Source organism: Mauremys mutica, chromosome 25, assembly GCF_020497125.1.
Source record: "Mauremys mutica isolate MM-2020 ecotype Southern chromosome 25, ASM2049712v1, whole genome shotgun sequence".
Classification (NCBI taxonomy): Eukaryota; Metazoa; Chordata; order Testudines; family Geoemydidae; genus Mauremys; species Mauremys mutica.
This window is the reverse complement of record NC_059096.1, coordinates 2,932,356-2,956,350: the sequence shown is the minus strand read 5'-3', so window position 1 is coordinate 2,956,350 and position 23,995 is coordinate 2,932,356. Positions and strand designations below refer to the sequence as shown.

The 23,995-nt window shown below is 54.3% G+C and overlaps 1 protein-coding gene across 8 annotated transcripts; it reads left to right on the top strand.

Moving 5' to 3' along the window:
- Window positions 1-392: 392 nt before the first annotated feature.
- WIPF2 (WAS/WASL interacting protein family member 2) lies at window positions 393-23,995 on the top strand. 8 transcript variants are annotated; one of them, XM_044999498.1, is made up of 11 exons: window positions 421-524; window positions 1,605-1,694; window positions 12,742-12,827; window positions 13,893-13,990; window positions 15,266-15,392; window positions 16,338-16,470; window positions 16,927-17,046; window positions 17,777-18,439; window positions 19,582-19,791; window positions 21,163-21,264; window positions 22,027-23,995. In XM_044999498.1, exons 5-11 carry the CDS (start codon window positions 15,330-15,332, stop codon window positions 22,065-22,067), a joined length of 1,332 nt encoding a protein of 443 aa, XP_044855433.1. In that variant the 5' UTR covers window positions 421-524; window positions 1,605-1,694; window positions 12,742-12,827; window positions 13,893-13,990; window positions 15,266-15,329; the 3' UTR covers window positions 22,068-23,995. The 8 variants fall into 8 exon arrangements, with proteins under 8 accessions (XP_044855431.1, XP_044855436.1, XP_044855432.1 ...); XM_044999497.1 differs by lacking the exon at window positions 1,605-1,694 and having other exon boundaries at window positions 407-524; XM_044999495.1 differs by lacking the exon at window positions 13,893-13,990 and having other exon boundaries at window positions 422-524.

Below are 23,995 nucleotides of genomic sequence, written 5' to 3'. Positions count from 1 at the left end.
GCTCCCCAGGCCTGCGGACAGGCGGGTGCCGGGGTGCGCCAGGGTCTGGCAAAGCCAGGGCTGGGCCTCATGTGCCCACCCCCTATGTGACCTTCCCTGCATGGTGGCCCAGGCCACACGGCCTCAGCGACAGTTTCTCTCGACCTTCCCAACATGGCAGCGGGCTGCTGTGTGACCGGGTGACCTCACCAGCATGGCTGCACACTCTGGCAGGACATATGACCTTTCCAACATGGCCGTCGACTCGCTCCGCGATGTTTGCGTGTCCTTCCCAACATGGCCTCCCACACCGAGGTGGCCTTAAATGACCTTCTCAACATGGCGTCTTCAACTTCTCCAGAGCGCTGAGCGTCCCGTCGCGCTCAGACCGGATGTAAAGGGGCGGGGCGTGTCCTCCGCCCATGCGCAGAGGGTTCCCCGACCGCCATTTTGTTTGGCGGCCGCGGCTGGGGGCCGGGGAGGTTCGCTCATTTCCGGGTTGGCGGCGGCAGGAGGCCCCGGTGCGGAGCAGGCGGCGGCTCCGGGTGAGGAGGGGCCCCGCGCCGCTGGGGATTAGCGGCCCTCAGCCCCCTTCGCCGCCTCGGGGGGGGAGACGTGCCAGAGCCCACAGGGCACCTGGGGCGGGTCCTGGGGGGGCGGGGGCGGGGCCCTGGGCCGGCGGGGAGAGGGGTTTGGGGGGGGTCCTGGTGAGGGGCGGGTCCTGGGGGGGCCGGCGGGGGCGGGGCCCTGGGCCGGCGGGGAGAGGGGCTGGGGCTTGGGGGGGCCGGGGCTTGGGGGGGCCGGGGGCCGGCGGGGAGAGGGGTTTGGGGGGGGTCCTGGTGAGGGGCGGGTCCTGGGGGGGCCGGCGGGGGCGGGGCCCTGGGCCGGCGGGGAGAGGGGCTGGGGCTTGGGGGGGCCGGGGGCCGGCGGGGAGAGGGGTTGGGGGGGGGCTGGCTGGCGGGGGGCGGGGCCGGGCTGTGGGCCGGCGGGGGTTGGTGCGGGGTCTGGAGCCTGGGGCTGGAGATCTGGGCAGGGAGCACTTGTAGCAAATCGGGGTGGCTCCGAATCCCTGCAGCACAGTGGGGTCCCCCCCTGTTTCAGCCCTTCCTGGATGTTTCTTGCTCTTGTTAATTGCCCCCAGACTGTGGGGGGGGGAGGGGGATGCTCTTGCCGGCTGTTCCAAGGCTCTGTATTGCCCCGAGCTAAGAGCTGCTCTGCTGTTGGTGCCTGCGGGCCCTGAGCTCTGACCCAGCCGTGCACTGCTGACAGAGACAGTCTGGGGCATGGATCACCTGTCTAAGGTGACTCGCTGAACCCCCAGACTCCCTGCATGAGGAAGGTGGGATTTCCCTTTCCAGGGAGGGGCTAGTTCCTCTTGCCTGGCCAAGGTTTGTCTCTCTCAAAGCCCTTGCAGCACCGTAGTGTGTGGCATCCTTGCCCCTGTGGGATGCTGCTTCCAGTGGACGCTTGTGTCGCACTAGTTGGGAAGGAGGCTGCGGCCATATCTGCATTGCCAAAGCACCTACCTCTGCCTGACAAGCTGCTTGTGCTGCCGAATCTTAAATTGCACGTTCTTTTCCGAGAAGAGACACTGAGTTCTTCCAAACTCCCTTTCCGTCTCCCAGTCATCTCTCACGCCTGAATGTGTGCACCTGCCAGTGGTCTCCTGGAGCCCTCCAACGTGTGGCCACTCTCCCATGAACGACTTGCAGGAGGTATGGACAGTCAGCCAGGGGGGCAGAGGATTATCCATTCTTCATAGACGCTGGCAAGCATCTTGACCCAGGCATTTATCCCTGCTCAGTCTGTTACCTGCCCAGCCTTTAGCCTTCTCAAAGCTAGGGTTATGTGCGGATGAGGAAGAGCAGACAGACAGATTGCCAGCAGCATACTTAAGAACTTGGCTTGCATGTGATGGGTTTGTTCTGTTGCTGGAGTTTAAGGAATGGGCTGCATGAGAACACCTCAGTATCATCTGTAGCCTGGAAGCTGACAAGCCAGTCGCAGCCAGGGAGCTCTCCTCTGGGCCGGGACCAGAATTCCCCAACTGGTCAGGTGCATGATGGGGTTTCTCGCTTTCCTCTTAAGTGTCAGGTTTGGCTGCAGTTAGAGGCAGGGTAACAGCTGGGGTGGACCAATAGTCTGATCCCATCTGGTAAATTGTGCATTGCTGTGGTTCTAACTGATCATGTGATAACCTGGCTCCTGCCAGGAAATGCTCAGTAGTAATCCTTAATGTACCTCCCCCGTCCTGCTCTGCGAGCTCAGGGGCTCTGTGCATCCATTGTAAATCTTTGGGGTTCCCAGTGCAAAGTCCTTGTTTAACCAAACAAATGAGAAGGCAGCTGATTATTTGTTGTTTTATCTTTCATGGCTTGAAAGAAGTTGGTGTCAGGCCAATGTGCCGTGGTAGAAGCACTGTCCTTTCCCACACCTTGGCTCTGCAGAATTAATACGGCTTCTTCCTACCCTTTATTATTCTCCTGCTTTTCCAGGCTCAGGCATCACCTGTGCAGAGACTGTGACTCTTAGTCTGCTATAGGCATTTGTCTGTGTGGTATCTTGGTGCCCCCAGATGATCTCCAGGGCTCCAGAACTGGAGGCGGGACTATAAATGGGCTGCGGGTTGGGGGCTGGGTATGGGAAGAATATCTCTGCACAGCCTGAGTGCGTGCTGGGTGTCTTGGCATTGAATTGTCCCTTGTCCCTGCAGGCTGTTGGCTTGCTCACCACTGTCACCTGCCTGATGGGCTCGGCCTCGCTCACTCGGCTATTCAGCCCCCGCACAAGGCTGTGCAGGGAATGTCTTGTACGGGAAGAGCCAGGTAAATGCATGTCAGGTTTGAGGTGCTCTGGCCAAAGCGCAGGTGGGAGCTGGGTCCGGAACGGCAGGTGAGGGGTGTGAGGCAGCAGCAGAGCTGGGGGTGGGTAGCCCGGGACTGGATTAGGGAGTCATCAGCAAGCAGCGTACTACAGGCAGTGTGGCCTGGTGGCTAAAGCACTAGACTGGGATTCAGGAGACCTGGGTTCTACTGCTCATTCGTCTTCTGGGTGATTGGGCAAGTCACTGCCCCGCTTTGTGCCTGTCCTCATCTAGCAAATGGGGCGATGATACCGATCTGCTTTGTAAAGCGCCTGTGATCTGCTGATGGCACGTGCTGGATAGGAGCTAGGTGGGATTCCTGGGGCTCGGGGGCCTGCAGCGAGTATTTTCCAAACCACAGCTTGAGCTGGCTTCCAGGCTGATGCATCTGGAGTGAATCTCTCACACAAATCCATTTGCTATTAATAAGCTATGAATAATCCATCTCCGATTCAGTAGCTTTGAGGACCAAATTCATTTAGAGAGAGACAACGGCCCCCTTTGCAGCTGTTCAGGAGCCTTGGCAAGCAGTTATTTTAATGCTGCCCGATGGGATGCAATGGAAGCAGATGTGAATTGCATGTAGTGATCTGCGGATAAATGAATGCACAGCACCTGGCACCTTGAGAGCACTTTGCAGGCATTACCAACAGCTCCTGGTAGCCAGCTGGGATCTGCATGGAAGTCACTCTTTGCTGAAATGCAGGCGTTGTACATGGAGGAGGCAAAGAGGCACCTTCAGGCTAAGGACCAAGTGAAGCTCAAGCGAGCTAGGACGGGGATGTTACAGCTTCATGCCCGGGGTTGTGCAGGTGTCCTAGCATTGGGCTGTGCCGAGGATGGAAGCATCACAAGGGGAGTCATTTAAAGGAACCACTGCAGAGAGCATATTTCTTCTGCTGCATGCGGGTGGGAATGTTTGGAAAGATGCCGTGAACCCCAGTGGCTTTGTCTGAGGCCTCTCGTTTAGCCGTCAGCAGCCTTGGATTCTGCTCTGCCCGCTGTGGGCTGCTCCCCATCTCTTTGGTGTGGCCCGTGGCAGCCCCGCTAGGAACTCCAGAGGCGCTCAGCAAAGTTGACTCCCCTTCACAGTAGCGCCTTGGCGGCTGCTGAAGTTGCCAATGGAGTTCCAGCACAAGGTGTGAATTTGCCCGGTGTCGTGCGGGAGGAGTGATTTGAATGACCCGCCTGCAGAGAACGTCTCCTGCGGTGCTGGGCTGTCGCCTGCGTTAGTGTGTTAGTGCCATGGCTTATTGTGGTTGTCGCACCCCTCGGGAGTGCGGCACACCCGCTAGGCTCCTCGGCTCACTCGTGGAGAGTTTATCGGAAACGTTGTCAATTGGGCTCTTGCTGCAAACTGTTGAACGACATTGCAAGGTTCTGCCCAGTTACTGCTGTGTGTGGAGCAGCTGTGATGCTCCAGATGTGCTCAGCTGTATTGCATCGCTGCGTAGGGCTCTGAAGGAGCCCAGGCCCTTCTGCATGACAGTGAGCTGTGCATTGGGCCAGGAACTGCCCAGACTGGTCCTGAACAAATACAAAGCGTCCGATCCAGCAACTTTGCATACGCTCAGCATGTGAGCTGCACCACCCAGCTGGGAAGAGAGCAAGCCGTGCGTCGGCTCGGCACACAAATCGCCCCCTCTCTCCAGACATGATTTTTTTGCAGCTGGGCCATTGCTCATCAAAGCCAGACAGGCTGGCTTGATTTACTATCTTTCCCCTTTCGCTGGATCTGTTTGACTTGTGTTCATAACTTGGTGCTAAATCAAGGCCCTACTTTTATGATGTAGGCCATCAAGTAATGGCAGTGTGTGAATGTCTGAAGCGCTCGCTGCTGCTCTGGCCGCAGGGTATTGGAGCCAGCAAAGAGAGTCGCTGCTCGAGAGTTCAACTCCATGATTGGATTTTCTGTTCTAACTTGATTGGGTCTTCCTGTATTATCTTTGAAGCGAGGCGTGACAGTCCCCTGCATGCCAATGGAGAGCTGAGGGCGCCTGCTCCAGAGCTGGCCTCTCGCTTCCTGGCTCTCTTTGCTTACAAGAGGGCTTTTGGTCCTCAAGTCTGTCTGACCTACTTACTTCTCGCTCTTTCAGAGGGCAAGACAGAGTCGTTCTTCAAAATAAAAGTAGGCTTTTCACCGCAAAACAGATGTTGGCTTGGGGGAAAATGGTCCCTAGTTAGACATCCCACAAAAGCAAACTGTTGTCTTTCCTCTCCTGGCTTCCCAGTAGCACTTACTGAATCAACTCCCTCTCAGCACTGTGCGGCTCGCAGTGCTTCTGGGGTGCAGTAACCACACTTAGTACCGGAGCATTTTTACGAAGGTGAGTTCGTTTCATTGGCCCCATTTTGCAGAAGGGGAAACTGAGGCTCTTAGCAGCTGTGACTTGCCCAGGATCACACAGACAGCGGTGGAACTGGGAATGTGATTTGGAGATGCTCTGGATGTATGGTCAGGATGAGTGAGAGGCTGCCATTGTACCTGACAAGCAGTCTTATCATCTCACCTCTGATTAGCCCTACTCTTGTTTCTCCAGAGCCCGTCCTTGGGCAGCAGAGCAGCAGCACCCTTGGAAATGCTTACAGCTCTGGGAGGCTATGGCTTGTCTCGATGCATGAGGCAGACCAGGACCCAGCTCAGTGTTCCAAGTGCAGAATCTTCCTTACTGGCGATGCGTGGCCAGAACGGACCCAGGTGACTTTCGGGTCCCACTAGGAGCACCACAATGGCACAGCTGTAGTGTGGCAGCTGCACCACCGTGGCGCTGTAGTATAGACACAACAGTATCGGGCAGGGCTTTTCCGTCACTGTAATAAATCCAGGTGTTGTAGCTAGGTTGAGGGAAGAATTCGTCCATCAACCTAGTGGTGTCTACACACGGGCATAGGTCGGCTTAATGACCCCACGCTGGGTGTGACATTTTTCACAGCCCTGAGCGATGCAGTAAGCCAACCTAACTAGTGTAGACCACCCCGGGGATGACTCTGCCAAGGGGCTGTTAGGAAAGCAGCCCTTGCAGGTGGAAGTCGTCGAGAGGGTCAGCATTTGGTGTGGCCCCTTTCCATTTAAACGGGAGTAAATGAGGTGACCTTGGAACTCCGGAGAAAGGGGAGAACTCTGGAAGTTGTCAGCCCCAGTGTAGGTGGGCATAGTCCATGGAGTCGCGCTGGGTCTGACTGCGTCCCTGGGTGTTGATCCAGTCCTGGCCTGCTTAGGTGTTGTGACGTCCTTGCTGAACGGGACCTTCTTGGAGAGCGCTCCTGGAGTGTTTGGTTACACCCAGTGCTTGTCTGTGCTTCCACCCCAGAGCTCCCTGCCAAATCCGCCGAGACTCCAGATGTGCCCTTGCTGCTGTGGTTTGGCTTAGTAACAGCTGAAAGAACACCTAGAATCTGCGGCTCCCATTGACTTCCGGGGGTGTGGGCACCTTTGAAAGTCAGGCCTGGTCGGGGCCTGAATAGGCACCTGAACTCTCCCCCCACCCCCAGTTTGAACAGCTTAGCCGTGGTCTGACCTAAGAAACTGAAATCGGTCTCCCTTTGGCGCGGCTGAAATCACGTTGGGCTGACGGGTACCTTGATTCCAGCACGTGGGTCCCTCATCCTGGGGTAGCCTACCTTGTGGGCAGCCTGCTCCCCAGCAGTGCCTGGGCAGTGAGAGTCAGGGTGAGGCAATCCATAAAAATGAGACTTAAAAAGAAAAGGTAAATCTTCCTGCTACAGCTCTGGAGCCAGTGTCATCCTGACGAGTTCTGCTCTGCGCCGTATAGGCCTGCCAGGACTTGTCGGGGCAGTACCTGATCCCAGTGCTTTCACTGGGGTGGGCGTCCTGGATGGCTACTGTTCTGAGTGTGCTGGCTACCCATGTCCAGTGGCAGTGCGGTACCAGTGGGCCAGGCTGTTACCACACCACTGACTTTAGTCCCACCTCAGTTCTCCCTGTAGCTGTCATGTAATTGCTAGAGCAAATGCTCTTCTTTCTCCACTCCAATCTGGCTGTCAGCGCAAAGCCTGCTTTGGCACCTAGCAGTCTGAAAAGCAGCACCGCGCAGAGCTGACTGGGAGCAGGGCGGATAAAAATCCCATTTTTTTATTTAAATTGGAGTCTTTTGTTGAAATTATCTTTTTAAAAAATAAACTTGTTTAAAATCTGAATGTAATATAGACTATTTACTATAATATACTAGATATACTATCAATTTATTATATTCTCTTGAAACATTTCTCTAAAAAAAACCTCTGCTGTTGTCTGTAATTCCAGTTACCACCCTAGCGCAGCTTGATACAAATGAGGAACAGAGTTAATTGGCCAGTCAGTAAGCAGTGGATCATTCACCACTTGGTAACATTTCACACATTCTCAGTTATGCTAGACAATTGCTTAAATAAACGTGGCTGGTTAGTGGCTCCTCCTAGGCAGCAAAGCGATGTACCAGCTCTCCGGCAAAGGCTCTATTTTGTTGTAAATCAACGTGTTTAACTGATTAGATCAACTAATCAGAATGTGCTTTTGTTTAGAAAATAACTGAAGTCCCAGTAGAAAAGTGGAGTTAAATCAGTCAGTGATTTAAATCCGTCCACTGGGCTGGGTGCTGAGTTCTAATCCTGGCTGGTTGGAGTGTCAGTTTCACCCCCTGTGTTGACACAAGACCTTCCTTATACTCACCCAGCCCTTGCAAAACACACACGCCCCTGCAACTGGAGCTGTTGTGATGAAGGCCCTAAGACCTGCTCCTTCAACTCCTGTTGCCTTCAGTGGGAGCCTTGCCAGAGTAAGGACTGCAAGATTGTCTTAATCTGGTGGTCCCTGGTTATGTGCAGTGGCCTGTGGGCTAAGACATGATATTAATAGTGATTTGGGGACCCATGTGGACTATCCACCATGCCAGGCAGGCAAATGCTTCCCTTTACCTCTTTCCCAGAGTGCATAGGTAGTGGTGGGGATTGCAGAATGCTTTGCAGGCCAGATTGCAGAGGGCGATGTTGCAGTCCTGCCATTGGCAGGAGAATTGCATATTTATGCCATAAAGCACCTGTATGGCTCTTCCAGCAGAATATTGGGCCCAGGTATAATGCTTTTGTGTCTTCAGAAGTGTGTACAAACATTCAGCATTCATATAAATGGCCCAATATCACTCGCAAGCTCTGAATAGATGGACGTTGCTCTTGTAAACTTGCTCCTAATTGCTCGTGAACTGCAGAACTGGTTAGAAGCAGCAGCATTTTTAGCCACTTTGCTGTATGTTTTTTTTAAACCTGTTTCCTGACTGCATCTCTTCTCTCTGTGAGGTCATTCTGGCTTTGGCGCAGCTCAGGGTAACCAGACTCTCTTGGTGGAATTCCATTAAACGGTTCCCACATTGTTACAGCAGGGATTGACCATCTGTCGGAGCTACGCAAAATGACTTGCCCTGCATAGTCTGGATTATAAATCGGTTCATCTCTGCTTGGCCTATGCCTAGGAAAACCCTGCAAATGCTTGGCTGTGTCCCTGGGCCCAGGAGCTTGCTTTCGCTCGATTGCGTGGAAGGACGAGAGACCTAACTCTCCCCACGCAGAAAGAGAAGAATGCAGGGGACTGTGGTGGCCCATGCTGCCTCCCAAGGCAGTGCTCAGAGATCCCAGCCTGTGAAAGCCTCCCTCCTAGAAAGTGGAAGGGGCAGAGAGGCAGGCAGACCGCATCTCCAGTCCCTTGTGGCCTACAGGAAAGACCAAAGGCCAGCGAAAGGAACGCGTTAAAGGCCCAGGAGATCCTGGAACAAGAAGGGCTGTGAAGGTATCTTTGAGGAGTGCTCCACAGACAGCTGGTCCGTTAATATGTGCGGATGGGTGGGGATGACTCAAAGTGGAGAACACAGAACTCCTGGGAGTAAGGAAGAGCAGTCTGCACACGCCTGAGCCTGACTGTCTGCTCTGTAACTTCATCGCCCTGCAGCCCGAGTCAGCGGAGCTGGACCAGCCCTGGTGTGCGATAACAGTGGGGACATACGCAGCGACAGAGTCGGGAGAAGACACTGGCTGGGACTGGCCATCATGGGGCCAAGGAAGTGGCCGCCAGCTGGGGCGCGAGAGGCGAAGTTCCCTGCAGCACCGCGTCCAGGCATGAGGGGGTTCCCTAGAGGTGAAGATGCTCTTACAGACCCTTAGCACCTTTTGAAAAGGCTGTCAGCCTAGCCGGTAGCATCTCCTCTGTTCCTGCCTTGCTCAGTGCCGAGGCTCATTTCATTAGACATTCTCCTTGCCTGGTAGATTCTGTTATTGCACCTAAATTCTGCTCTGAGACAATTCTCCAGTTCCTGCCCTAAGCAATAGCCCTTTTTTCTTTTCAATTGAGAGAGTTTAATTTATTCAAAACATACAAGCAGCTATTTGAGCTCTTAGTGGAGGGGGATGTTAGATCATCGAGAGTCACTAAAGAAATGTCATTTTTATTTGAACTATAAGCTACTAACTTCAATCAAACATAAGGCGCTGGGGGCCTTTTTCTGCTTGCAGCATATTGTTTGGTCGGAGGCGTGGGTGGTGCAGTCGAATGCATCCTCCTTTCCCCTCCCCAAATGCCTTTATGGGGTCACATTCTAAAGCCTCAGAAAGCCCTCGATTCTGCCTCCATTTCCTGTTGTCGGCGAAACGATCAGTAGAGGATTTTTTTAAATAAAATGTGGATAAGAAAAGTTCTCTTGTTAGTTTCCGTCACATGCGTCCCCATCCTTCTCTGCACCTCATGGGTGGTTCTGTGGAATGGGGGGAAGGAAGCCCCTAACTTTTTATAGGAGAAGGGGTGTTTCCTGCCTGCCAGATTGCTGTTTCCTTTGCTTCAGTTTGATGTGATGACAGGATTCCTTGATCCTGCTGACATGTTTCCTTTGCCAAATGAAGAAAATTAAGATTTCTGGAAAGCTGTTAACGCGCGGCCCAACTTGGCAGCCCTCCAAAGAGTGAAGCTCCCGCTGAGGTGCAAAGCGGGGCCTTGCTCCGCTGAGGACCCTGGAATTTGGCCCTGTGGCATCAGAAATGTATTTGTTCCAGGTTTGTTAAAAATGCACCGTCAGTGCCTGTGGTGGTTGTTAATTCATGATGAGTGTCTGAGTCCTGCAAACTGAAGCAGGTATGTCTGTCTGCACTCCGAGATGGGCCATGTGTCTGAGAAGCTCTGAATTGAGATGGCAGCTTGGTCTCTTAAAACATTTATGATACATTTTTTAAAAGCTTGACTGATCCTAAATTCTGAGATGTTTTGCAGAATAAATTAGTTGTGTAGCAACCTCAGTGCTCTTCAGAAACAGACTCGGGAATGTCACACTTCAGAGTTGGGTCTAGAATATTGAGTCCAGGATCTGGAATACTTTTGAGAGGCAGAAGGAGGAAAGTACGGAAGTGCCCTAATCTTGCGAATAGTCCAAAAGCTACTGTAGCTACATCCGGCAATCAGTCCCCCATCGGAAGGATTGGAAATTCCACTCTGATCTGCAGTTCAAAGCCACTGCCCTCCCTGAGGATGAAATGTTGGCTTCATCTTGGTTTGCACATGCAAACTAGCTGTAGAAGCATTGTAACTCTAAAATATAAATCTGGCATGGTACCCAAATCCCTTTGAAAGGTGAGGAAACGTGCTCATGACCTGTGAAAGGCACTGCTGCATCTCTAGTGAAAAGTCGTGAGTGGATCATAAAGGATCAATACTGAATCCTGTAGAAAACAAGTTTTTCCCTTTACAGCACATCTGGAGTTCACAAATGTCTAGAAAATGTAGACGACTTCCAGCATGGGTTTGATCTGTGTAGATTTTCCAAGGCTAAGCACAGTTGGTCACTAAAATCCAATGAGCTTTTGAGCACGAAGTTTGGTTTAGTTATTCTTTAAAAGTGGGGGTGGGGTGGGGGAGGACTTGTTCTTACGCCCTATTGAAGTGCTTGCAAACAGACCTCTTCTGATTTGGGTTTATTGGGCAGATGAACTAGTGGGTGGGACACAAGCAGAGTTCTGAATGGCTACTTCAAAGGATCTCCATCAAAGGAGGCCTGCTTGCCTTGCCATCCAAAAACCACTTGCCTCCCCCTGAGCTCTAGGTTTTGTTGGTGGCAACTGAAGAAACTGGGAAGAAGATGCTTCCTTTGGTTTTGTGTATAAAAGACAAATTAAATGGTAAATGTCTCCCCCCTCCCCGGTTTAGCCAAAGAACATGGCTGTGTTCTGTGCGTTTGCCTGCTGCCCTGCTTTGGGTCTTTCAGATTGCTTCCACCACAAACCAGAGGCTAAACCGCCAGAGTGTATGAAACCCGTAAACGTTAAGATCTTTTTCCAGGTAAAAAGCCTGGTTAATAAAGGACAAAGCAAAAGAAATGCTGGGAATCAGCTGTCTGAACTGCGTTGTGTCAAAAGGGCGCGTTTTCCATAAGGCGCAGACTTAATGTTAAGGGGCTGTTAAACATTGCTGTGAGAGACTTTCTTTTATCAGCTGTGTTGACTGTCTTCATGAAGGTAACAGAAGATGTATGCGGGGTTGGTTTGTTTGTGTTTTTATAAGATTCCAAGATCTAGATTACTTCAGCGTTGCTCCTCGGCGTTTTCTCCTTGTTTCTCTGGGTATAAGGTAACATGCTCCAACAGGGGCTGTGTTTGGAGCTCAGTTGAATTCAGGGGCTCTTCATTTTAAACCTGACCCTTGCGGAGGTGTTTGCAGTGTTGGCTGCAGGATATTAGAGACCTTTCCCAGACCCGAGGAAGAGTGTTGGGTAGCTCAAGCTTCTCCCTTCCACCAACAGAAGCTGGTCCGATAAAACGTTACCTCCCCCACCTGGCCAAGCAGATAACCCATAATGTGCATTGGGCCACACTTTAAATGAAGTGACCTGTCCATTAGAAATCGAGCTCCCTTTTCTCTCCGAACGGCTTTAGCTTAGACTTTCTGCTTTTTTTCTTCTAGGACAGAACCTTTCTTTGAATGCCTGTTTCAGTACGCTGCGCCTTCTGCTCTGGCACACGCAGTGTAAAGTGCATCCATACGAATTGTGTGTGACTCTTTCCCCAACCAACCCACAGTCACTCAGGTTAATTCTGGGGATTTTCCCCTCTGTTCCACTGAACGATTGCATGTCAAACTGATGAAGGTTGAGTAGTGAGCCCAGAGGCACAGTGAGGTCCCAGGGGTCTGAAGCAGGAGTGCCCTGATTCTATCCTGGACTTTGCCAGTGACTTGCTTTGTGAGCTTAACCAAATCATGTCCTCCGTTTCCGTGGAGTCTTTGTCTAGGGGGCCCATTGCAGTCGTGCTCACGTGCTGCTTCCGTAGCATCTGAGCACGGCTCGTACCCGCCTGGCTGGGCAGGATGGGTGTGTGCAAGCAGAGGGCTAGATAGCAACACCTTCCTTTTGCATGGACTGCGATGGGGATTCCATACTCGGAGCAAGCTGCTGAACTCAGCAGAGATCCGTTACATTGCTGATAACTCCTCTCTAATCATCTGAATGTTCCTACAGGCCACGCGTCGAGAGGATGGGGAGCAGCTTTTCACGGCTTTGATACTTTTAAAGAGGAAGTTGGGTGCTAGGCACGGCTTTCAAATACCTGAGGGTGAATCATAAATCTCTCTACCTGGCGCGCGTTTCCCAGCTGTGACTGCTAGCTAATTACCCCCGAGCTATTTTCGTCTTCTCCTCCAAGCTATGAAATCACAGTATTGGCCTTGTGACATCACAGTCACTTCTGTGCAACAGGCTGTGCGAACGTCAACACGAAAGCATGAGCTCATCACAGGAAGGAGTGGGAGCACACGGGATGCTGCTCAGGGAGCAAGCTCCTATTCAGACACACCGACGGCAGTGAAGGCAGCGCAGACAAACCCCAGCTAAGTATGTGACGTTATTTCTCTTACCGAGAAATTTGTTCTCTTTCAGGTCTGTTCTTGTGTGTGAGTTCCCATCTGAGTGGATTTGATGTCTTACTCCGATTCGCTTGTCTCCTCCATTGTTGTGAGGACAAGGTGGGTGAGGTAGTGTCTTATTGGACCCACTTCTGTTGGTGACAGAGAAGCTTATGAGCTTACGTGGAGCTGGGATTAGTGTCTGGAAAGTGGTGGGAAGAGTAATAGCTCTAGATGAGGTCTAGATTTTATTGAAAAGCAGGGACCTCGTCCCGAACAGAATTCCACAGCGGTGTCAAAATGAAGAGCTGGTGTCTGGAAGGGCGCTCGGGTAGCTGGATTGCAGCTCTCACTTGGTGGGCTGTGTTCAGACAAGGAGCCTGGTTATTTAAAGAGACGCTTCTAGCTGATTTTTTTTCATAGTAATGTTTCAAGTGCCACTTAATATCACTGTAAACGAAAGACTTAAAGTTTTTCTTCTCTATCTTCTTTGGTTTATTTATGTATTTAACAGCAGTTTGTGTAGGGCCAGTTTCACTCTTTCCCACTGTCTGTGTGGATCTTTCACACAGCAGCAAGAGAGGGAAATGTTTAGAGACATGGTTGTAAAACCACAAATATTATTGGCATGTGGGCTCTAGGGCAGGGAAAGTCCTTTACATTATTTTGAACTGTGGTGTCCCTTTAAACTAGGCAGTACATGTAAGGGGTGAGCCTAGAACCTCCCTAATTTGTCTGACCATTCTGGGGGGAAGGGGTACTGTGGGAACGACGGGATTCTGTGAATTCGCGTGAAAGGAAATGCACACAACTTAAAAAACTGCTTTGGTAACATCACAAAATGTACATGATTTATGTAGACAATATGGGTTGCCTCATTAGTAAATTGTTCTCTAGTTCATTTTGTAGGAATAATGAAGTCTTATTACAAGCCCTCATTGCAGCATCTGTTGCTCACGTCCCACCTCTCAAAGGTTGGCCAGGGTTTATTTTCTGCATTATAAAGTTGTGGACTGGCACCATCTTGCTGTGTCATGTAACTGTCTGTTAAACTCCCTGGTTCGCTTATGCTGGGATCTGGGCAAAGGATCTGAAATCTACATGCTTTAAAACGTCAAAGCAAAATATTGAATTATCAGGTGTGAACACAATATGTGCTTTTAATATCGGATGGTCTCTGCCTAGGAGTATTCTGGTGTCTTTCTCCATTGGTTCTGCTGTGTAAAGTTTTCATCCTCTCTCGCTTTTTGCCTGGAGCACACACGTAACTCCTGCTTTGACAAGTGAGTCCTGGCATTCGTCACATTCCAATCCCATTAGCCACTGCTGTTTGAGAGTTTTTTAATTTTGTAATTTCATGTTGTCAGACTAATGGCTCTGACAGGTATCGGTGTCTTGCAGTCACCTGGTGATTCACCATCTTGTGCCTTTATCTACTTCCTCCACGGAAATGTTTCATTTGTGACAGTGGATGGTTTGCGCAGGCTGTTAAATACCCAGGTTATACAAAGGCCCAACAGCAGCTGGTTGTCGTTGTGTTAGGTAACCTAGAACTCAGAGACGCTATTAGGAGATTTCTATATGAACAGTTCAGACAGTGAAATCCACTCCCATCAGGTGCTTTGGAGTCACTGTTAGAAATAACCTAGAGACTGGGCCAGATTTTCAGATGCTCAGCTGGCCCTTTGCATTGGCGCTTGTGTGGGATCTGAGCCTTTTTGAAAACCTGGCCGTTAATGCTCCCTTCTCAGGGATGGTTCAGGGAGAAGTGATTCTACACTGCTGTGACCCAGGGGTGCTGACTCCAGGTCTCTTCCATCTCAATGATGATTTACACGATAAAAGATGTAGATACATTGATGGCTTGTGGCTCCTGGCTGGGAATTCTGCAGTGTTAGCTCTCGATTGATACAGATGAGCTGTAGATGTCATGGGCCCGTTAAATCCCTGTGGAAGCAGCCTCCTGCTGCGGAGGAAGTGGGTAGATTGATGGGGTGTAGGATCAAGGGAGCTGATTTGTTCCTTTCTCAAGTGAGATGATTGGATTAAAAATGAATTGAATTCTGGATGCTCTGCAGCTCTCACCAGTCACATGCTTCCTGGGCAAGTGCTGATCCTTCCTTGCTAGGAACCGAAAAGCGGGTCCAGATACAGGGTCTGGGGATACCCTGGGGTCCTGCAGGGCTGCTCTTCCAGGTGGGATTGAACTAGTTGCCTCTTAAGGAATTTTGCCACCGATCTCGCCCCTTAAGCTGGCCGGGAGGCGGCACTCGAACTCGCAGGCATTGCTCTCCTGAAGCCGAGCCCTCGGAGGAGTCTCTGGGCGGCACTGGGGCTGCTGGCGGACGTCTGTGTGGTGCTGTAGCGTAAAGCTCTGTGCTCAGGGTCCACCTGCGGTTCGCTCCCAGGATGCCGTGTCGTTGTGGACTCAGAAGGGCGGGGGCTGCTGACGTGGGGTGTTCCCACTTGCACCAGTTGCCGTTCCTTGCCCTGGCACTAGCAGGGTTGTGTTGCTGAAACAGCCTGTGGGTCCCTGACTGGTTCTGTCTGAATTACAGGTATATGAGGGACCAAACGCTCCACGGACACTAAGCAGACTGAGCCAGCCAGGAGTGGGAAAGGATGCCGATACCTCCTCCCCCTCCACCGCCTCCTGGCCCCCCTCCGCTGCCAAGCTTTCACCAGGTAAGGCCCACTCACCCCCTCTCTCTGGGGCTAGTGGCTACTCTGCCCTTCCGCTTCCCTTCTCCTAGGGCTGCTCATCTACCTGGGGTGCTTTCTTCACAGCTGCGTTTTCTCTGGAAACGCCAGTCTACCCTGGTGCATTGCTGGAGGTGTTGGCGGCAGCTTCAGCTGGACTCCAGAGCCTGTGTGTAACTGTGGATAAGTCACCTGACTCCTGCCCTCAGTGTCCCTGGCTGTGTGGTGGGGATGCTAAGTGCCGGAGACGTGTATATTACTGAGGTGATCTGGCACTGTGTGGTGACGTCCCCTCAGCTGTGCGTCACGGCATGTCACTAGCGGAACTCCTGCCGTGAGCAGCAGGGAGAGCTAGGAGCGTTTGGGGGCAGCGGGGAGCTGGAGCTGGTCAGAAGCAGGGGATGAGACGAGGGAACGGGAAGTGAAGTCACTGGTGGGCAACGGTTTCCATCACCTGTCAGCTGGTCGTGGCGCTGCCGCCACCAAAGCCAGCGGGAGGTGCGCTGGGGAGGGCTGAGATCCTGTGATGTGCGCTGCTGCTGCCCCTTCCCTCCCGAGCAGCCCAGAGGGGGAGCGAAGAATCTCAGGTGTGGTTCTTAGGCCCTTTGCCCGGGCGGAGACGGGGACACTTACGTCTGGGGTAAGGGGGAGAGGACTGTAGCGCCGCTCCTCTTGGCGGGCGTAGGAGGAACCTGCCCTGGTCGCTGTGCCTTGGTTTGCTCTGGCGCGATGCTCCGTCTGGAAGGAAGGGATTGAAGCAGAGCCGCCTCCTGGCGGAAAGGACGGTGCAATGGGGCCGGGGGCTGCAGTCGGGGTTGGAACGGGGGGAAGGGAGGGTTGGTTTGTAATCAGACTTCCGGCGAGCCCGTCTGTACCGGCAGGGCAGGGCACGGACTTGCTTTCTCTCCGTAATGTCCCTCTTGTCTCCAGGCAAACAGCGAGCTCCCGAAGCTGAGCCGAGAGGAGCAGCGAGGTAGAGGAGCCCTGCTCCAGGATATCTGCAAAGGGCCCAGACTGAGAAAGGTGACGCAGGTCAATGACCGGAGTGCTCCAGTCCTAGAGAGTGAGTATCCTGGCGTTTGGGTCCAACCCGCCCTGCGGTGCCACTTAGCCCCAAAGCCTCCTGTCCCCCTCTAGCTGCGATTCCAGCCCCTCCCTTAGGTGCTCCTCTGAATTGCTGCATTCGTTGGGAAACTGCAGCTGCTCCGTGCTGGCCACGTTGGTTTCTCCCCACACCGTCCCGTAGAGGCTTTTGATGCCCCATACTCCTAGGCTACAGTCCTCGTTCTGTGAACGCGCACTCGCTGCTGAGCCGAGGCCTGGGCGAATGTTGGGGCCCCAGCTGCAGACGTGACAGCCCCCGGGGAGAGCAGAGCTGCCAGTGCCCCGCATACACGCCTGGCGCTGCGTAATCTGAGGCACCTGGACCTGGACCTGGGATGCTTCAAATCGAAGCCACAAGGGGACCCTCGGGAGGGAGGCTGCGTTAGGGGCTGAGTTTGGACCCCTCTCGTTTCAGAACCCAAGGGAGGAGGCGGTGGTGGCTCCGGCTCCAGCTCTGCTGCGCTCCAGCCCAAAGGCGGCCTCTTCCAAGGGGGCCCCCCGAAGCTCAGACCCGTCGGAGCGAAGGACAACTCAGGTACCCAGGAAATAACTCGCTGCCGTTGCTTACTGGTCACCAGCGTTTAGCTGGGTCGCGGGTCTGAAATGCTGCTGGGGTGCAGGGCGCATCACAGCACGTTCAATGCACCAGTCCCAGTGTGTTGGTGTGTGGCTCTGTCATGCCCATCGCAGCAGCTGCCCTCACTTACACAGACGCAGGATACAATTACCCCACCCTCGCTAGGCTCTGGTGCCTGATCTGGTCTCAGAAGGGCTGGGGGGTTCTTACTGCGTGAAACCAGGGTTACCAGGCCTGCCCAGACCAGAGGAATGGTCTGAACACAGGCCTAAGAGCCAGGCGATAATCCCAGTTTTTACAGCCATCCTGTCTGGGACTGTGGGCAAGCCAGTGCTTCCCTCTATGCCTCAGTTTCCCCATCTGTCCCATTAAGGATAGTTTATTTCCTGGGGCGGGGTGAGGCTTCCTGTGCTTCAGGAATGGCCCTAGGTGCACGAAGTGTTACCAGAAGAATGTTACTTTGCATTTCTTCTGTGCGTAACCCTGGGTTAATAAGGGCTGCTTGGGACAGGAGCCATCAGCTCCCTCCGGAGATCCCTGCGTTGCCATTCCCCCGTCCTGGCGCTCTGGTGAGCCGAGCGCGCTGGCTGCAGTGTGTCCCTTCGCACCAAGCTGAGCCCTTAACTCCAGGCCTGGCTGGGACCTTTTCCCTCCCTCGGCAAGTAACCCAGCTTTCTCTCCGTCGCAGACAGCTCCTCCGGCAAGCAATCGCTGCAGGTTCCTGGCTCCAGATCAGCAGCCCCGCGGCCCCCGGTGCCCGTGACCAACAGCCGACCTCACGATGACTCCGACAACAACCGGGCTTCCCCCCCCGAGCTTCCCCGGATGCAGAGACCCTCCTTGCCTGACCTTTCCCGCCCCAACAGCGCCAGCAGTACCGGCATGAAACACAGCTCCTCTGCCCCTCCGCCCCCGCCTCCAGGCCGCCGAGCCAACGCGCCCCCCGCCCCCCCTCCCATGCATGGCAGCAAAGCGCCTTCCTACAACCGGGAGAAGCCCTTACCGCCAACTCCAGGACAGCGGCTCCCCACGAGCCGGGATGGCCCCCCAGCACCGCCCCCCATCAAGCCCCCCCCTTCCCCAGTGAATGTCCGAACGGGGCCAAGTTCTCAGAACCAGTCTCTAGCCCCCCCTCCGCCCCCCTATCGGCAGCCCCCCGGCGTTCACAACGGCCCTTCCAGCCCCACCAACGAGCTGGCCCCAGAGCTGCCCCAGAGACACAACTCTTTGCATAGGAAGACCCCGGGCCCCGTGAGGGGCATGGCTCCTCCTCCACCCTCTTCGGCCTCCCCGTCGCTCCAGAGTAACCGACCCCCTCCGCCGGCCCGAGACCCTCCGAGCAGGGCAGCAGGTAAGAGCCCCTCCAGCGCGGGGCTAGCGTGTCCCCAGGCAGCCACGCGTGACGCTGCTGCAGGCTCCTGCTGCTTTGCGGGGGTGCAGCCGCCTGGCTCCCGGGGGGGAGGGAGCCCCCAGTGTCTGCTGCGGGTGAGGGGCGTTGGTTTGTCAGCTCACCGATGTGTGTGTCTGATCCCCGAGGGGGTGCGGCCTGCGCCTGGAACTTGTCCCTTGCTTTAGAGGCCTCATCTGCAGGAGCTGCCTGGGGGACAGGCGGAGCGTCAGGGTCTGACGTCGGCCTTTCCCAGCACGACTTAAGGCAACATCCTCTCTTCGGGCTCGTCGCGTTCTCTCTCGGGTGCCCTCGACTTCCCCCTCGCACTTGGCTCCGCGGCCGAGCGAGCGTCGGGAAAGCACGGCACTAGGATTTTAGCGTCCTCTTGGGCTGCGCCACAAGGCTGCCGCTCTACCTCGGCTGCCGCCAGCTCCGACCCCCCGGCCCTAGAATCCCTCACTTGAGTCACAGCTCCGGAGCTGGTGCGTTATTCTGTGTAATTAACCGAATTGGGAACAGGAGCTGAAACGGTCTCATTGGGGCGCTAACCAGCAGAAAGGCTCCAGTAGATACTTGCCAGGCCCTGATCCTGATGCGCTGGAGCCTGGCATCTCGGCCTGCACTGGAGTCTCCGCTGGCGAGTGGGGGTGGGGTGGGCCCCTGAAAATACTGGCCAGAGCCTGACAGGTGAGCTGCGTGCTGGGCTGCTGAATGGTACCAAACAGTCTGAGTGGGGGTTGGAGGAGGGTTAAGCCTGGGTCCTGTGCCCCCCTCTGGCTGCCCACTGGAGAGCTGGGCAGTCCCCTCCGAGCGGTGGAATAACCCTCCGTGCCCCATTGCTGGAGGCTGACTCCCTAGAGAGCGCGGAGACGGGCCCAGGCTGGGTGGGTGGCCGGGATGATCCAGGAGAGTCTCCCTGGCCCTAGCCTGCGTTTGCTGGGAGCGGGCGACGGGCTGGATCACTCGATGGCTGTGCTGCTCTGTTCATTCCCTCTGGAGCACCTGGGGTTGGCCGCTGCCAGAGACCGGCTGCTGGGCTGGCTGGGCCATCGGTCTGACGGTTCCTGTGTCCTTATCTGTGCTGATCAGGGTTTCTATTGCAGCCCCCCCACCCCCGCCCCCACTGATGCGGAATGGTGGTCGTGACGCTCCCCCGCCCCCACCCCCCTACAGAATGCATGGGTCATCAGAGCCTCTGAGTCGAGGCAAACCTCCGCCCCCACCTACCAGGACACCGGCTGGGCCGCCCCCTCCACCTCCCCCAGTGCGAAATGGGCACAGAGATTCCATCGCCACCGTGAGATCTTTCTTGGGTGAGTAGATGTTAGAGCCCAGAGAGAACCCGCCTCGGCAATGCAGTCCAGATTCCAAATGGCCCTCTGGCTGGGGAGGTGCATGGAAAGCTGCTGTTCTTGTAGGTCCTACGTAAACAAAGTGTGAGCCACTCCCTGCTGATGCCGCAGCAGTTCAGGAATCTTCGTGGGTGGGCATACGACTCTCCAGCAGCTTGAGCTCCTGGGTCTGTCTCTGGCACAGTGCCTCTGCTGCGGCTGTGCTCCCTGCCCTTGAAAAAGGGGTTATTGCGGGGCTGACCTCGCCCTCCCCCTCCTCCCTGCTATTTCTTCCACCTGCATTACTGCAGAGGGGAATCCTGTTCCCTCCCCCCAGCGCATTCGGTGCCTCATGTCTCTCTGGCCCCTGGCAGCCTGGCTTATGATACCATGTGGTGGTGTAATGTTAGCTCCTTCAGAGACGAGGGGGGATACAGTGGATGAATTTCAGGGTCTTGTAAAGGCTTTGGGGGTGGCGGGAAGCCCTGTGCTCCCTGGCCGTGGTGTCTGTGCTGGCTAGAGGGGTGGGAAATCCCCACTCCTGCAGAGCACTGGGCTTAACTACTGAATGAAAAGCTGCCGGCCTTTGGCAGTGCCAGGCGTGAGACGTGGGGCTGGGCAAACTCCCTGTGTGTCGCTCTGGTACCGGATTTCATCGGGCTGGAGTGATCAGGTTCTGGATTCAGCCCCTGGCTTGATGTCAGGGGCCCCACTCAGAAAATCTAACCATGCTCGGCTGGAACTTGAGCCTCGGGAACCATTTGGCTTCTGTCTGAATCAGGCCCAGGCCCACTGGGAACAGAGAGTGAGGAGGGAGCGTGTTGCTGTTACCAGATACTGGGGCCCAGCTATTCGACGAGGCTGAGGCCTGATTTCCACTTGTGCAGCGCTCCCCAATGCTTGCAGAGCGGCTTTGCAGCTAGTGCAGTGAATGGAGGGCCCCCGTCAACGGGATCGTGTCTCTAACTGCGTGATTAACACCCGCTGATCATGTTCCAGGTGGAAATTCAGCCCTGTGCATGGAGCCATTCTTCTTTGTCAGCCAGCGGCTGGCAGCATGGCAGGGGGAGAAATGAGAACTTACCGAGGGAGGGAAGAATTCTCCCCTGGTTCATTTATATTGACTTGCTTAGCCAGTTGTGTTTGACTCCGCTCCCCCCGTGAAGGCCGGAGCACGACCAGGGCGGGGTATGTCCGCCCCCAGCTGCGCACACGTGCACGGCCCAGCAGGTGGGCAGAGACTCTCCGTGCTCCCCCCAGCAGCCGATCGGGAGCGCTGAGAACTCGGGGTGCCAGGTGACCGTTTCCATTTCCTCTCAAGCTGCCTTAGCTCACCCTTTCCCCTTCTTCCAGATGACTTTGAGTCCAAATATTCCTTTCATCCCGTCGAAGACTTTCCAGCTCCGGAGGAGTATAAACACTTCCAGAGAACTTACCCCAGCAAAACGAACCGAGGTAGGTGATGGACCTAGCCAGCGTGTCTTGCTGCTAAGATATCTGCGCCTGCTTGGCAGAGGATGCCCCAGCGCCTGCTCCACTAAGCCACCTGGGCGGCACGTATTGCTTCGGAGTGGGAGGCTAAAGCGACGGCCGAGCATCGCTTTCCGCTGGCTGGCTGCGCAGCCTTTCTATCAGCCCTTCCCTTTCTAGGCTTCTCCAAGCCCCTGCCACGGGTCTAACCCCAAAGGTGCCTTGATTAAACTCTTGGCCTGTGGCAATATTGTCCCTTCTAATAGCGCCCCCCAGAGACCTGCCTGCGTCAGTGCAGAGCTTCCAGGGCTCTGGCCTCCCCACCTGAGCTCCCTGGGAGCCTGCTGCTGACACCCTGGCTGGAGATGCAGTCCTGATCCCACCCACTCCTGCAAAACCCTGGGCCTCGCGCTGGGCTCCTCCACGGCTCGTTCAGGGCTGGGCAGCTCTTTGCATCCCCTGGGTGGGGGGGCCTGCACAGGCCCCAGTGGAAGCTGGAGCCGGGATAAGCCCGTAAACCAGTGACAGCTGGGTCTGTGGTCGCAGGACACGGGCTCTGGGAATCCCCAGGCACCCGGGGGAAGTGGCCCATGAGTGCACAGACGTGGCAGGCGTTGGCCAGGCTGGCGTCCGGGAACAATACTTGAAACAGCAACTGGCGAGGAGACCTTTGAACTGAGCGACTTGGCCAGAAAACTCCTGGGCATCCTGCCGCAGCCTAACTAACCGGGCTTCCTTGCCTTGCAGCGACCCGGGGGGCCCCGCCACTGCCTCCCATCCCCAGGTGAAGTCCAGCTGCATTGTCTGCTTGTTCCTTGGTGAGGAGACGGACCTTCTCTCCTTTCCTTGAACGGACTCCCCCCCCGCCCCTAGGAACCTGCATGAGAAGCTCCCAGTGTCTCGTTTTGTTTTTCCAATGGTGCAAGGAACAAACAAACCCGGATGAATCCCCTCTCACCTCCATCTATGCATTTCATACCTGGACTTACCTGGGTGAGTCCCTTCCTCCACTTTAGAGCTGCAGATCTGCGGGCCGCGCCGGGAAGAGGCTTCCTGCATCACTCTGCAGATCTGTGCAAAAAGACTGTCCTGGTCCACAAGGTTAATATAACGTAGGATGAACTCCAAGCCAGGCAAGCCAGCGTGGGATGGCTTTGGGGCCAGAAACCAGTGTGGTGCGGCCAGTGCCCCCCGGTGCTCCGTGCCAGGGCAGGGGCGAGGGGCGTGTGGGGTGGGGTGGGAGGTCAGACTTGGAGAAGGGAGGGCAGGGAAAGGGGTGGCGGGGTCAGATTTGGAGATGGGAGCGCAGGGAAAGGGGTGAGGTTTTTGTTTTAAAAGTGAAATGTCTAGATCACTACTGGCTGTGAACACTATGTACTGATCAGCTCAGCTACAGCAACGAGGTGCAGGAAGAGTTTAAACTAACGTGGTTATTTCCCCAGACACACTAACTGCCATTTCCCCCCATGCATCCAGCGAAGGGGGTCAGACTGTCCCACAGGAACACGGGCCCACTGGGTGGAGCAAATGCTAGCACAGGGCACGCTGTAACAGTGGCTGTACCACGCAGGTGGTTTGTGGGCCGTGTTCTGTCTGGGGATGCTGTCCATGGCGGCATGGCCCTTCCTCCGAGTGCATCGTTATAACAAATAGGGCACTGCTAGATTTCCCCCCGGCGGAGAATTTGACAAGACTAATCGTTCCTGGGTTTTTAACCTGGAAACAGCAGCTGCAAGCGTCTCCAGCTCGCCCCCCGGTTAGGAGACGGATGGTAGCTAGCGGCCCGCGGTGTGGGAGCTTGCCACTTTGGGAGCGGTCAGCTTAATCACATTGATGGGTTCCTGCAAAACGCTGCCTCCCTTCCCAACGGGTGGCGCGGCTTTTCATGCCTTGCTGGGTGCGCTGATTTTTAATGCTAAATGACCAAATGTATAATTTTAACAGGAAGACGATAATCGTTGTAATGTTAATAAGCAAAAACTATGGAAACCCTGCTAACTAGGTTTTAATCTGTGGGGGGGAGATCAGGGGCCTCGTGTTCTGACTGTGGGTCACATGGTTAGTGTGAAAACTCTCTCTCTATTTCTCATGGGGGAATTGCCTCGTTTGGCCAGACTAGCTAATGACTGTTCATATTCCATGGAAGGGTTTCTAATAATAATCCAGTACCTAGCTGTTGTTTTGCCTTATACACTACTTCTGTCCTCCTGTTGGTACCAGATTGATGATGATTCTGTATATTTACTCTCTAACCGGGAGGGGGTTACATTAATCATAGTTACTGATCTATTTTGTATGTTGTAAAAAGCTTGTAATATAGGATTAAGGTGGGCTTGTTGCAAGTATACTAAAATCCTCACCTTGAAACTGCTCTTTTTCTATGATGAGGGAAATGTATCCTTTTTACGTTCAAACTAGGCAGCACTCATGTTGAGGGCCACTGCCCAGTTACAGGAAATGTTGTTGGGTTTGTTTTGTTTTTCTGGAGGAAAAATATCTGCCCAGCTTAGCTGGTTGGAAGAGAAGTTGATGCACTGTGCATTTTTGTTTAAATAAATTTTAAAAAAGGAAAAAGTCTTTCCCTGTAATGTTCGCTCCCTGTAAGTCTTGTTCTGGAAGCAGAGGGGCTTCTTTTAAAAGGAAAAAATAAAAACCAATAAGCTTGAAATTGCATTGATATAAAAATAATAAAGATGCACATCTGTTCAAATCGCAA